This window comes from Branchiostoma belcheri, unplaced genomic scaffold (genome assembly GCF_001625305.1).
Source record: "Branchiostoma belcheri isolate BF01 breed outbred unplaced genomic scaffold, Haploidv18h27 scaffold209, whole genome shotgun sequence".
In the NCBI taxonomy this organism is placed as follows: domain Eukaryota; kingdom Metazoa; phylum Chordata; class Leptocardii; order Amphioxiformes; family Branchiostomatidae; genus Branchiostoma; species Branchiostoma belcheri.
The window spans coordinates 19174-32600 of record NW_017803591.1 but is presented as its reverse complement, the minus strand read 5'-3'; the positions used below and the strand labels follow the sequence as shown (position 1 = coordinate 32600).

The 13427-nt window shown below is 40.0% G+C and overlaps 3 protein-coding genes across 4 annotated transcripts; 1 reads left to right on the top strand and 2 right to left on the bottom strand.

Annotated features, from left to right (window-relative positions):
- Positions 1 to 10: 10 nt before the first annotated feature.
- On the bottom strand, positions 11 to 3054 carry LOC109469592. Its single transcript, XM_019768130.1, has 7 exons — positions 2823 to 3054; positions 2145 to 2244; positions 1699 to 1835; positions 1180 to 1264; positions 994 to 1085; positions 497 to 623; positions 11 to 167 (listed from the first exon to the last, which is right to left on the bottom strand). The coding sequence occupies exons 1-7, from the start codon at positions 2999 to 3001 to the stop codon at positions 96 to 98; spliced, it is 792 nt and encodes a 263-aa protein (XP_019623689.1). The 5' UTR covers positions 3002 to 3054; the 3' UTR covers positions 11 to 95.
- Positions 3055 to 3767: 713 nt separating this feature from the next.
- Positions 3768 to 8923, bottom strand: LOC109469599 (cation-dependent mannose-6-phosphate receptor-like). 2 transcript variants are annotated; one of them, XM_019768139.1, is made up of 7 exons: positions 8600 to 8923; positions 7390 to 7486; positions 6655 to 6776; positions 6146 to 6227; positions 5393 to 5523; positions 4759 to 4885; positions 3771 to 4227 (listed from the first exon to the last, which is right to left on the bottom strand). In XM_019768139.1, the coding sequence occupies exons 1-7, from the start codon at positions 8767 to 8769 to the stop codon at positions 4165 to 4167; spliced, it is 792 nt and encodes a 263-aa protein (XP_019623698.1). In that variant the 5' UTR covers positions 8770 to 8923; the 3' UTR covers positions 3771 to 4164. The 2 variants fall into 2 exon arrangements, with proteins under 2 accessions (XP_019623699.1, XP_019623698.1); XM_019768140.1 differs by lacking the exon at positions 5393 to 5523 and having other exon boundaries at positions 3768 to 4227.
- Positions 8924 to 9747: 824 nt separating this feature from the next.
- LOC109469597 (BTB/POZ domain-containing protein KCTD7-like) lies at positions 9748 to 13293 on the top strand. Its single transcript, XM_019768137.1, has 3 exons — positions 9748 to 9893; positions 12049 to 12267; positions 12569 to 13293. The coding sequence occupies exons 1-3, from the start codon at positions 9837 to 9839 to the stop codon at positions 13118 to 13120; spliced, it is 828 nt and encodes a 275-aa protein (XP_019623696.1). The 5' UTR covers positions 9748 to 9836; the 3' UTR covers positions 13121 to 13293.
- Positions 13294 to 13427: the final 134 nt, after the last annotated feature.

Sequence of the window (13427 nt, the reverse complement as noted above, 5' to 3'; positions counted from 1 at the left end):
TGTACATGTACATGTAAAGAACTTCCCTTTACTGCATTTGATTATTCTAATACAAGATTCAATACAGAGATGTGACCTAAATTAAGCTGTTGTTGCTATATTGTACTGTAATCCGTGTTGCCTTTTACCAAGCGACGACAAGAGGATGTTGTGTAGATGCACCCTTCCTGTAGGTAATACAAAACAAGCAAAAAGTTCAAGAAAAGTTACGTCTAAGTTTTGATTCAAGATTGCTTTTAACATCTAAATATTTAGATGCTGGACAGAAACATTTAACGTACGTCATGTCAATACGCCACCTACGTTCATATTTCTGTAGTCAAAGTTTTAGAATTGATTAGTATTACGTATCGTATTGATTGTTTTTTCATTGTTACCATACATTGCACCTTGTACATCTGTTGAAAAATAAAGTTAATTCATTCTGAATGACGACTAGTGGATGAGTCATATTTGACCATGTAAGTAAGTATAAATGGAATAAGAAACAGCAGACCTTGATACAGCCTAGCAGGTTTTTCCAGAAGTCATCATTAGGAATGGCCTCCCAGCCTGTTTTCTTTTTCACCGCCACTTTGAGGATGGAGCCAAACGTCAAGTAGACAGTGACGGCTGCCAGAACCCTGACACAAATAAGAACTGTTAAATGTCTATCTTTGTGTCTAAATCGTGTAAAGAATGATAGCACAGATAGGTAATTTCTCCAACTATGTCGTTTAAATGGATTAGAAAGTTATGACATCTAGGCAAGACGTAGGTAACGATCTAGGAAACATCTAGGTAACCATCTAGGTAACATACTATTAGATAGGTAGCATCTAGGTATCATCTAAGTAAAGTATACTTGTCTAATATCGATGCTCTTTCAAACCGAAATATATACCAACACAAAAATGTTTCAATGTATATAATATCATACTATATACATTGCAAGGAAATTAGAGAGGAGTTCTGATACACTATTATTATATAATAGTTAATTTTGATACTCACGATATACAGATCAAACTCCCGATGCTCAGACCACTTTCGGCACAATTTGGCCCTGCTCCGGGGCATGCGCATGGACTCCCTAATATGAAATGCTGAAGAATGCACAAACAGCACAATGAAAAACAACATAAAGTGACAAACTGAAGTCAATAAAGTACATAATATAGAAAGATCTAATAAACTTACGTAGATAATGGTATTTGCTGGGATGGCCCCCACAACTGTGAAGTTGGTATCTCCTGTAGTACACTGTAGTTGAACCAGTGTCACTCTGGGAACATTTCAACAGACAAATATCACAATGTGATATCTGTATCTATATCTGTATAGCCGGTTTAACCGCCCTTCGGCGTAACACACCAGCTAGCAAGCTGAAGGTAAAAGATTCGGACATGTTTTCTGCGATGTGGGATTAATGTGCACGGTAAACGGCTCTATGTCTTTTATACCATTCGATACCTTATAAGGCCATGTTGATTTGATTATGACAAGTTTAAGTTTGGAATGTGTCAAAGGCATCTGGTAAACGATGTCGGCCCCCGTCGCGGTTGAGTGAAGGGTGATGGGCCTTAATGTAAATAGCCTATTGAAAAAGACCAGAGTGACTGATCGAAAGCTCTAGGTAAGAACAATTCTTTGTACTGGAATTAAAGATGTAACTACCAACACAGATGAACTTTCATGGAAGTATCGAACACTTGTCACCTGAGCTGGTCTTCAGTGACGTACATGACCAGAACAACGGCCTCTCCGGTGTCATCTGCCCTGCCTGCCTGGAACTGTACAGAGCTCTGATGTCCGAGGTCATATTCATTACTACCGTTCTTGGTCTTTTGACACACCTGATTAGTAGTATAGTATGGAGAAATTTATATTCCTAACAGCCTTCGATAAACTTACTCTAACTATTCATACAGCCATCTACATTTATACAATTACAAAGAAGCGAAAAAAATCAAAAGCACTTGTGTATACTAGATGTTTACAAATACATCTACATGTATGCCCAGTGTGGCAAAAATGTACAATAAAGGTCTCCATTCATTAATAAACATTCAGCGTTATTGTAGAGACATTTTATGTGCATTAAAGTTAAAATTATTGACTATTACTTATAGAAAAACATACCGAATGTGAATCTATATACTCACCGCAACATCCTCACAAGTCGACCCTTGACTAAACGGTTCACACGGGTTCCACGAGTACAGGTACTCGTCTGGGTATGTAATGGCTGGAAAGTCTTTGAATCTGAAGACAATGGTTTTTTTTATACAATATTAGTCATAATTTTGGTGTTGAAAATGTCACAACGCCACCATATATTCATAATTATGATTATGAATGTGCCATAACACCACCATATGTTCATAATTGTGATGTTAAATATGCATATTAACGCCACCCTATGTTACATGTTGTGGATAAAGTACATATCGAAATCAGTGCTTTTTGATCAGTGCAGCTACATATAGGCGCGAACTTTGAACCGCCTAATCGAACAACAACAACAACAACAACGCATTAGATAATAAGCACGGAATGGTGTGTTTTCGGTTTTGATAGCCTTCTTTGTTAAGATAAGACTGTCATTGGACGGAGAATCTGATCACCTGATATTACCCTTGCAAATGAGAAGCCATCGACAAGTCATCTGTCGTGTTAAAGGGTTAACATCATTTGGCGAAGGTACGAGGTCGTGGAACTCTGGTTTGTCTTACTCTCGTTGTATTATTATCGATGGGATTTCTTATATAATATTTCACCACACTCATGTACACATGTTTTACATGTATATCACATCCAGAATACCGTGCTGTCTGACTCACGTCGGGTTGCCTGTCGCCAATGGCCGCAGGTTGACCTCCCCTGACCCGTCACTCATCACACACGAACACGGTCCAGTCTTGTTACAGCTCAGATCCTGGCTCAGAACTGCTCCCACTTGTATCAGACTCACCAATACAATAGCGGGGAACTTCGTCTCACACATGACGAAGGTCTTCATGATGGGGCACAGGATTAAAGTAGTTATTTGAAAAGTGGTTTCGCCTAGGCCTGTTTGTAGTTTGGCATGACCTTTGACCCCTCGATAATGACAAATTGGAACGGACTGGACTATTAGTTTGAACATTAGTTTTATTAATTTAGTTTATTGCTTTATTTCTGTTATTATCATTTATTGTCTGTTCGTCAGCGTTTTTTCATTATTATCATTGTCATCATCATCATTTATTGTATCTTAATTTTATTGTTTGTATGTGACTTCATGTATTTTCCATGTTTATGTATGTATGATTCAGGGCCCCACTGAAAAGCAGTGGGTAAGGCTGACGGAAAACAAGATAAATAAAATAGAATACGTTTGAATTAGCTCGCAATATATGGCTGACCTTGCCCCCCTCCCCAGTTTTTAATTTGGTACAAGCAAAACAAGCAATGTGTCACATGCTGATCTCGTGAAGGGCCTATAATACAAAGGTCTCGTAGACTGCAGCTACCAAATTGTTTATTTACTAGTATCTAAAAAAGATAGCGGAACAAAAAAAAAGCCCAGTAAAACGTATAAAACATGTCAAAAATAAGCCGAAGCGTTAACCTGTGCCTGGAGAGTAATTTCAGTATTTGCCCGATTTTTTTTTGCAATTGGCTCAATGCTGTTGATTTTATCCATGGAACGATATTAACAGAGAGAAAATGTATAATTTATTGAGCAAATAAACAAACCAGGTATTTCAGAAATAAAGTCTTTATTGGCCATTACTAGTACATTTGTACTATATCTCTAATATTGTTTTTTATTACACATTACACATTATTATTATTATTATTATTACTGAACTATGCGTGGTTCACATTGTGGAGACCAAAGAAATAGTCAAATCATTTCATATGTTTTAACCATTTACAAATGTACATGTATCTTACAACATGCCTTGTACAGAACCATCTCAGTGATGCATAGTACTTGTATTATTTTTTCATTGTGTACTAGTACGTATTACTTAAGTTAAAAATGGCATTTTGTGTAGGAAAAGTTGATTTGCTATTGTTGAAAGGGTGCACAGGTCCGTGTTGTCTAGATCTCACTATATCCCTGTTTGTATATTCACCCCTTAATTGTGTACTACTGGAAAAGTCATCCTGTCTTTGGCAAACAGCCCATGTTGTCTAGATCTCACTATATCCCTGTTTGCGGCACGGCATACTCGCGAACACGAACAGGAATCCGTCCTATAGAAGAGAAAAACACCAAAGTCTTAGGACATTGTAGTAAAGACGAAAGCTGCTCCATATCAACTAATTATTCAGTGTTTATAGACCTGTTGATCTTGAGATCCCTTCAGTGTCATTGAGAAAAGGTAGTGGATGCTACCTGAAAAGCCTGTTTCCAAAATCTTATCCAGTTTGGCGAACATTCATATCATTTATAACCGTTACGTTATGTGGACTATAGAACGTTCCCAATCAATTTCTCTTTTTTTATTGGTTATTTTTAGATCACACTCCGGTTCGTGACCTGTTTTTCAGATGTCCCTGTGCACATAAAAGTTTCATACACGAAAGGTTTTGCACGGTGAAGTTCAATTAGCCCTACCATGCTTCTGGCGTACAAAACTAGGAAAGCCCCTACAGGTGTGACACTCCCACCGGGCGGCCAGTTAAGCTGGGCGGGGTAAACTATTAGAGCCTCGAAGACAGCCTGCCCCAACCACGATAGACTGGATACAAGACTATATATGTTTGGACAGGAGTTGGTTTTACCTTTATCAACCCCGGAAGACTGCCCCAGAACTCCAGGTGAGGGAAGACGTCTTTTCCTTCTCTCTCCCGTGCGTACTTGTTGATCAGGACTCCCGCTACGATGTAGATACAGACGGTGGGGAAGAAGCTGAGAGAAATTGGAAGGAAAATTATTTTATAAGCGAGATCTGTACATGTATGGAATCGATAACTACGTACACCAGAAAATGGTTGACATGCTGCAGTAGGAAAATTAAACTCGCATTCATTGTATTTTTCAATCTGTATTAGATTTTATGAATTCCTGAACATATAAAGGCACCCAATGCAATTTTAGAGCAGCACAATCAAAACATACTCTGGATTCGGAAATCTTTCTGATATTGGCATTTACTGCAAGTTCTATCTTAGCACATTTTCGTCATTATTTCATACTTGAAGTGTTTAAAATAGCCGAGAAACAAGCTACATGAGGCGTCTCTTTTTTTTTTGGTACCGTCGGTGACATCGCATTTTTGCTTCACAGATATCAGTATGCTATGGGATAGAGTTCATTTTACTTACTACATTTAAAAGAATGACCACAAAACTGACTATCCTGAAATTTCATTGGACTCAATGACCTAGAGTTAAAAAAAAATTACAATTGCCTTACATAATGCACATGATGGAGCCCACGCTTATGGAGATCGTTATGGTAGGGTCGGGGTTGGGTCCCGGTCCGGTAGGGTCAGGGCCTGGACCCGGGCCACTAGCACAGCATTCCGGGCTCTCCAGCGTGAAGTACTGGAAACAAAACACGTGGAAGTTGAATGTTTGCAATACCCTTCTCCTATATTGACATTTTTAGATGTGTATGTGTTTGTCAATATGGGCCATCCAGCCTGAAATAAACAATCAACATAAACACAATACTGGATGGCGTGTACTCTCCAAGCAGAGGTTTGGGTTTTGACTTGTTTTGGGCGTGTTTTTTTTAAATTTATTTTTGATCATCTTATTTTTACGTCAACCCAAAGATGGCGTAAAAAGATAACAGTGCAAAAAAAAAGACTGATGAAAAAACCTAAAACACGTCCCAAATAAGCCAAAACCCAAACCTCTGCTTGGAGAGTAGATGGGGTAGGAATATGTGTGATCCATCGACATAAAGATTACAAGGCGTTTTGATATTTGATTTGATGAATGAATTATGTGTCTTATAATTACAAACATGAACAACTTGATGAACATTTTCCTGTTATGTTAATGTACAGCTGGGCTTCTTAAACATTTGCATTAGAGATTTGACGTAAAATTCTTCGAAATCAGGTATACATAAAAGTAATGTTGACGTCAGAGCTCAGTTATTATTAATTGCATTAGAGGACATTACAGCGTATTTTTATAACAAAACTATTTTACTTACAAAAGAGGTTTGTGCATCGGGATCCTCGCCATCCACGGTGAATGCTGTGTTCGAACTGCACACTAACTTCACTATGGTGTGCCTGCAAAAACACATGATAGAAGAAAGTAAATCTAGCCAACAATCCTGTGTCATACTTCTTTAAGTACTTGTTACATTGTACGGAAATATAACATTTAGTGCTTTAAATTGACGTCTTGCATGTATTATGGTATTGTCCTTCAAGTCTATCTGAACTCGACACAATGCCCGGTGATTTCAATACGTTTCTATGTCGATTCAGTATACTGGGGTCGACATCGTCTACCAGACACCTTTGACCCAGTGTTGATGTCACACTTCAAAGAATCCACGCGACAAGCCTCACTGGGTCAGTCTATAGCTACAGAGGAAGATCAGGAGTGACTGGTCAAAAGCTCTAGATGAGAGAACTTTATTGTGTTGGATTAAAAGTTTGAACTTTTAACATGTAACTACCAACACAGATGAACTTTCATGATTGTGTGTACCTTTGATAATCGAAGGCGTTGTACGTGATGGCGACGTTGTTTCCGTCCATGGAGAAGGTCGCGCCGTCCTGAGAACCGATATCGTACGATTCTCCTGACATGTCACTCTTCACTTGACACGCCTGAAGATGTGCAAAGAAAACATGTACATCCCACTATACTATCATTTAGGTCTGAAACCTAATGACAAACATAAAACACAGATTTAATAGTATAGATCACATGTACCTATTTATGATAAAGAAAATACGGTGACTAATCATGCACAAGATTTAAAACAAATGAGTTATTTCATTAACAGTTGGCAAATCTTATAAAGGCATTCAATGCAATTTCATGGCGTAAAAACTAGGCTTTCAATTTTCTGGCCATATATGTAGTAAGTTGAATCAAACCTATCACATGGCATACTGATATGTGTCAGGCAAAAATGAAGGTATTGCTGACGGAAAATGGTTGCCTGCTTTGCATCGTAGGGTGGTTCTACGAGCTATTTATAGGCGATACCCCCCCCCAAAAAAAAAAACCCCATGGTGTAGCTTGTTTGGGGGCTATTTCAAACGTTCCAAGTATGAAATTATGAGGACAATGTGCTCAGAAATGTCAATGAAATATCAATATCGGACAGATTTCCTCATCCATAATATTTTTTTGCTTTGCTACCCTGAAATTGCATTTAGATACCTATGAACATCCATGTACTAGGTAATTTTAAGGTATGATAGAGAAACCTACCGCCACGCCGTAACACATTTGCATGTCAAACGCTACACACGGGTTGTAACTGTACTGCCAGTTGTCATCCGGCCATTTTGTCGCCGATCCGCTAAACCTACGACAATAAACATTCAAACAGGCAGTTTCAGAAGTATGGAAAATGAATGAATGAAACATTTATGCCCTCATGGGTTAAAACCCATCGTGATAATGTTCTATGTACAAACAGTGACACAAGTCTAATATCTACTACATCCATATAGTGTACTTTAATGTACAGTTTTTTTAATGTACAGGTTCAGTTTAGTCTCGCTACTGAAGACAGTTGTAGGTCTAAGAACAGATCTATATGGGGCTTATGATACATGATTTATGACTTTATCTGGTTCCATGAAGAATATGGATTTTTGTAAATATCCAAAACTCATCAAAGAACTCATCTTGTATACAATTGAAGATGGCATTTCTGTCGTTGTCATATAAGCTAGGTACAGCCCACAATAAAATCTCACTCATCTTTTGCAATGACCAAATACAAGTCAAGTCAAAGTTTATTGCACAACGATTGTAACAGGTACAATGTATGGTAGATAATGATAAGATTACGAGCTGGTATGAGTCTATCAATAGTCTACATGTAGGTTCAACGGGTATCATGTATGGCAAAATGTTGAATAGAACTAACTAAGAGCTAGTACACCTCTACACGTATGTTCTAAGCTACGCTATACTATATCCATAAAGAGAAAAATGAGGAGTTGTATACTTAAAATGCAGGTTCTGTGAGTACTATACAGAGTGCATGCTGTGGCCATTTTAGTGGGTCCGCCGTAAATTTGGACTTTGGTCACTATGTGTCTGTTTGTTTGACCGTGTGACGTTTACAAACAGGATTCTCAAACATGCAATGTATAATGTTTCTAGACACAATCACACAAAATGTATGTATTCTTTGAAGTTATGCTTACACTGACTAGCTTTTGTATCTTATTTTGCTTCAGGTTTCCATGTTGCTCTGTACAAAATCTGACTCTAAACTCGGACGAAGCAAAGACTCGGTGTCTATTTAGAAACCTATCACCAAAAGAAAGCAAATGGACAAATAGAGACCTCTTTGGAAAACAGAAGACGCCCCACGACAAGATGAAAAAGATAGCTGTTAACAGACAGAACAACAGTGTTACACACAGTTTAACAAAAGCTGTGCAAGCAACTCCACATTACTTACTTTGGGGTGCCAGATCCAGCCAGAGGAGACAGGTCAATCGTGCCGGAACCATCGTCCATTTGGCACGAACAAGGCCCGGTTTGCTGGCAGATAGCGGCCAGGGTTGGTCTGATCATCACTACGGTGATAGCCGATAAGTACAAGGAAAGGTGGACTTTACGAGACGCCATCTTGTTTTTCAAAACTTTGAATTGCTTTACACGGACTAGTTACTGAGTCACGCGCTAATGGGGTCAACCAAGGTCACAAACTTGGGTCACGTGACTGACGACAAACAAGGATATTTGCATTGAGTCTGAATGCGTTTCTTAAGTATGTGTGTGTGTGTGTGTGTGTGTTCCCTCTGTGTGTGTGTGAATGTATGCATTGTATATGTGTGTCTACAGGCACTGTAACAACACATCAGTCCCAAATGAGAAAAACAAACATCGACACAGTATCAAAAAGATAAAAATCAGGCAATATACAAATGCACAAGATTTACAAAAACAACATTGGCTTTACCACAAATCGAATACATTTTGTAGAATCAAAACAATGATGTTCTATGAAAACACAGATTTACAGGTAAACAAACATCATCCTAGCAATGCAACACACACACAAACATACTAATTACCTAGATTTGCAAGTACAACACTAGGAATACAAGTACTGCAACAACAAAACAGTCACAAATGTTAAAACAGTCTAGAAACTGTCAGAAAAAATACAGGTACACAGGTATCACAATGGTGCATTAGTCTTACCATGAATTTAGCAATTTGAAAACAAAAAACATCCTAAGAAATCACAGAAGGTCAGGTAAACAAACATCACATACACCAAGAAAACTAGGTTTACAGGTACGACACTGGGTCTACAAGTACTGTCACAAAAAACAGTCACAAAAATCTATACAAATGCACAAGTTTTACAAAAAAAGCAATAAAATCTACATTATACAGACATGTATAGACGGCAAAATCTAGCCTCTACCAGGCACCGCGGATCGCTGGAAAAATAGTAGAAATTGGCCGAAATGGGTCGCAAATTGGAGCTTCTATGGCCCTGGATCTTCTCTGGCATACTATCCCTTTATTTCGGCCAATTTCTACTATTTTTCCAGCGATCCGCGGTGCCTGGTAGGGGCTAGGCAAAATCCCCTAAGGGGCAAAAATCTCACGGAGATTGCTCAAACTGCACAGTGCGCATGTCCGCAGTGACGTCACACCCCTGACACACCGTTCCCCACACAATGACAGGCGGACGGCAGCCGGAGATGGCGGGCGGGACGGACAGGGAAAATTCTCAGGTGAGGGGAAATATAAAATATCTGTTAGGACTAGTCTGTAACGCAAACACTGTGACAGTCGTTCGCGGCTTTAATGTCCCCGGAGTTTGTGCGCCTCTCTCTTGAACGCCGGCTGGATGTTGGGCGGGGGGCAGTCGCAAAACGATTTAATCAGGCTATGCAAGGAGGTTGTATACAGTAGGTTCTATTTAAAGCTTTCTTTGCTAGGTTATGCTAAAGGTCCCATTTCCAAGCCGGGTTCGGCCAGGTTGTTTATGTAAACAAAAAATAGACCATTCAAATCAAGAATATGCATAGACAGTGCTCATAATCATTGCCTTTTGATGATCATACTTTCCCTTCTCAGAAACTGCCCGGTCGTAATCTCCAAGCAGATCTTATGGTGGGGGTAAGACAGTATCAAATTGTCAATTTGATACTGTCTTACCCCCACCAAAAGATCTGCTTGGAGATTAGCCCGGTCGGGCCTCGGGTTGGAAATGTGATCCTAGCATTGGGGCAGGATCTTACGAATGGTATTGGATGATAAATGGGTTAATTGCACGATAGTTCTTTTTAGCTGTTTTAGCCTGTTCAATATGTTCCATTATCTTATCGTCAACAGTGAACATACTGCCTACTGGTCCACCTTCTGTGGAGCTTTCCTGGGTCTGTTATTTTGGTCTCCGTGACTTGTATGTTTTCAGCGGTGTAACAATAGTGCCCATCCAGAAGTTCAGGTTAAGACTCGTACCGAACTTACAGAAAATGTATGATGTTTTCAAGTTTGAGTAGCTCGGCTTATTTTCTGTGGTTGACATAATTGCACTTGTCGGGACGCATTCTTCCTTCCAGTTCACACATAAACAATGTCTATAGCATTAATTGTTTGTGACGTTTAGCTAGATAAGGCATTGTTCCGACCCTGCGAGGCCAGGGTCATGTAAATCGTACTTGTTATGCAAATTTGCAAATAGCCTTGAGAACACTTGAAGGTTTGTTTGTTTGTTTTGCATAACCGGTAAACCGCCTTTAGGTGTTACACACCAGTTTTGTACATGTGCGTACAATTTACAAGCTGCGTAAGACTCGACTGTAAGGTGTGAACCACTCACACCGGGAAGGTCCCCTAATCTTTTCGATATTAAATTGCGGTGGGTTCTTTAACGTGCGTTGGTTATGGCTCTCCCCAAACACGGGACCTACATTTTAAAACGGGACGTCCTTAACCGAAGCTAGGTACTCATTTACACCTGAGTGAAGTGAGGTGTAAAGTAAAGTCGAGTAAAGTGATTTTCGCTAGGGCACAAGATCGGTGACATGGGTAGGATTCGAACCCGGGACCTCTTGGTCCTGAGCCGAACACGCTACCGCTACGCGACACGGCCGCACATTGTATGTAGGTTGTCGACCCCACATGACCACAGGACCACACGACTCCTGTATCCATCCTTGTTATCACACTTGCGATATCTGTGCTAATGTCCTTGATATTCTTTAGCGCTGGACAATATTATGAATGAGAAAATAGGGGACATGTTTGTATCCCTTTTTTACATGCTTTAAAATTTTGATTCGTAAATGTACGGTCAAAACATCGCCGGAGGTCATACAGGTGAGAGCCCTAGAATCCGGGACGTAAACTACATAACGGACAAACTACATAACGGGACAGTGACCGCCTTGGTACGCACGTCGTGTTATTTACATGCACGTTGTTTATCAACATATAGCTTTTCAATCGTAACAGTTCATGTTTTTTTTTAAATCTTAGCAAGCTGCTGTAACGTTCATGTATAATTATAAAGAGAAATCAGAATTAAGCTACAGGGCCAGAAAGTGTAGATATAATTAAAGCTTCACTAACGTCATTGTGTCAACCTTGTACCTGATTTATGACCAAGGGCCTTGGCCTTATACAACCTTATGTTATGTGTGACTCCATTACAGCATGATTAAAGACATCATCAACAACAAATTAAGGGTCAATCATGTAAACAGTGTCCATAAAACGAATATTTCTTGAAATAAAACACTTTAATTTCTGGTGCAAAAATGTTACATACTAGTAATGCCCCATCTAGAAGTTTTTATATGCTTGGAAATGTAAGGTTATTAAAGCTTTCTCTGATTGGGGATATCATTGAAATGGTTTGTGTTTTTTGTTGTTCCCCAGTTTCACTTCATCGTGCCTCTAAATGTGGGAGGTCACCACTACACCAGCACCCTCCCGATACTGCGCAAGTTCGAGGAGTCCATGTTGGCCGCCATGTTTAGCGGCCGCCATCTTGTCGTGAAGGACGACGAAGGTCGATACTTCATCGAGCGGGACGGCGCCAACTTTGGTCACATTCTCAACTTCCTCCGCGATAGTCAGTTGCCTCCTCCCGGCAAGGTGAGCCCGTGTTGTTTTACACTGGTAAATTTGCGTAAAAGTTGTTAAAACGTAAAACTTTTGAAGTAACACAAACAATGGTTCTCACCTAGAGCTTTAGACGGAGGAAGACGGTCACTAGACTGATCCAGTAAGTAAATACTAGTATACTTGTCACGTGGTTTCTCTGAAGTGTGAAGTCAACACTGGGTCAAAGATAGCTGGTAAACGATGTCGGCCCCCGTCGCGGTTTATTGAAGGGACAGATACAGTTTTAAAGAGTATATTAAACTCTAATATACGGTTTCTTTACACTATGCAGGCCAAGGATGTCTACAAGGAGGCGCTGTACTACGGTATCAAGCCCCTTGCTGACATCCTCCGCCGACACAGGTCAATTATCGAAGAGGAAGAAGTCGCCAAGTTCGCAGATCAGTGCCCCAACGCCCAGGACAAGGCCGAAGAAATCGCCTCCCTCCTCCAGAAGAAGTTTGCCGACACCCTGAGCAGGAAGAGCCGGGTGGTCTTACAGTTTACACAGGAGCTATCGTGGGAGTCGGTCCACCATAGCCCAAGCACCGGGAAAACCATCGGAAACTACTACATTCCTTACGACTTTGATCAAGACAAGAGCCACGAGAACCACAAGTGTCCCCTGCCGGAGATAGCCATGGGAGAAATGTCCGAGTCTGACAAGGGGAAGACGCTGAATTTCTTCGGGAACTACTTCGAGAAGCTGGGGTACAAAATGGAGGTGACTCCGGGAGAGTGCAGGGAAGAGGTGTGGTCTCAGAACATCACCTGGCCTGGAGACGGGCTGAACTCTATCACCATCCACTGCACCAAGAAAATCTACACACTCGACTTTTCTTAGATTGTACATGAAAACACACTAACCTTTCCAAAAGAAAAAAGTCCACAGGTTACGGGGTAAGGTGTGAAAAACATGAATCATTTCTCCAAAAGAACATGAAAATCCTAGCCTTTCTCGGAAAATATCGACTTTTCTTAGATTGTGCATTCCCGATATTACCGTAAGTTTGGAGTTACGTTATTCTACACAGACCATGGTTTAATGCAACACTGTATACCTCAGAACATCTCTGCTATTTTCTCATATCATCTATCCTAATACATGTATATTGTAATCCATTTAATATTAGGTGATGTAGGTGATTTTA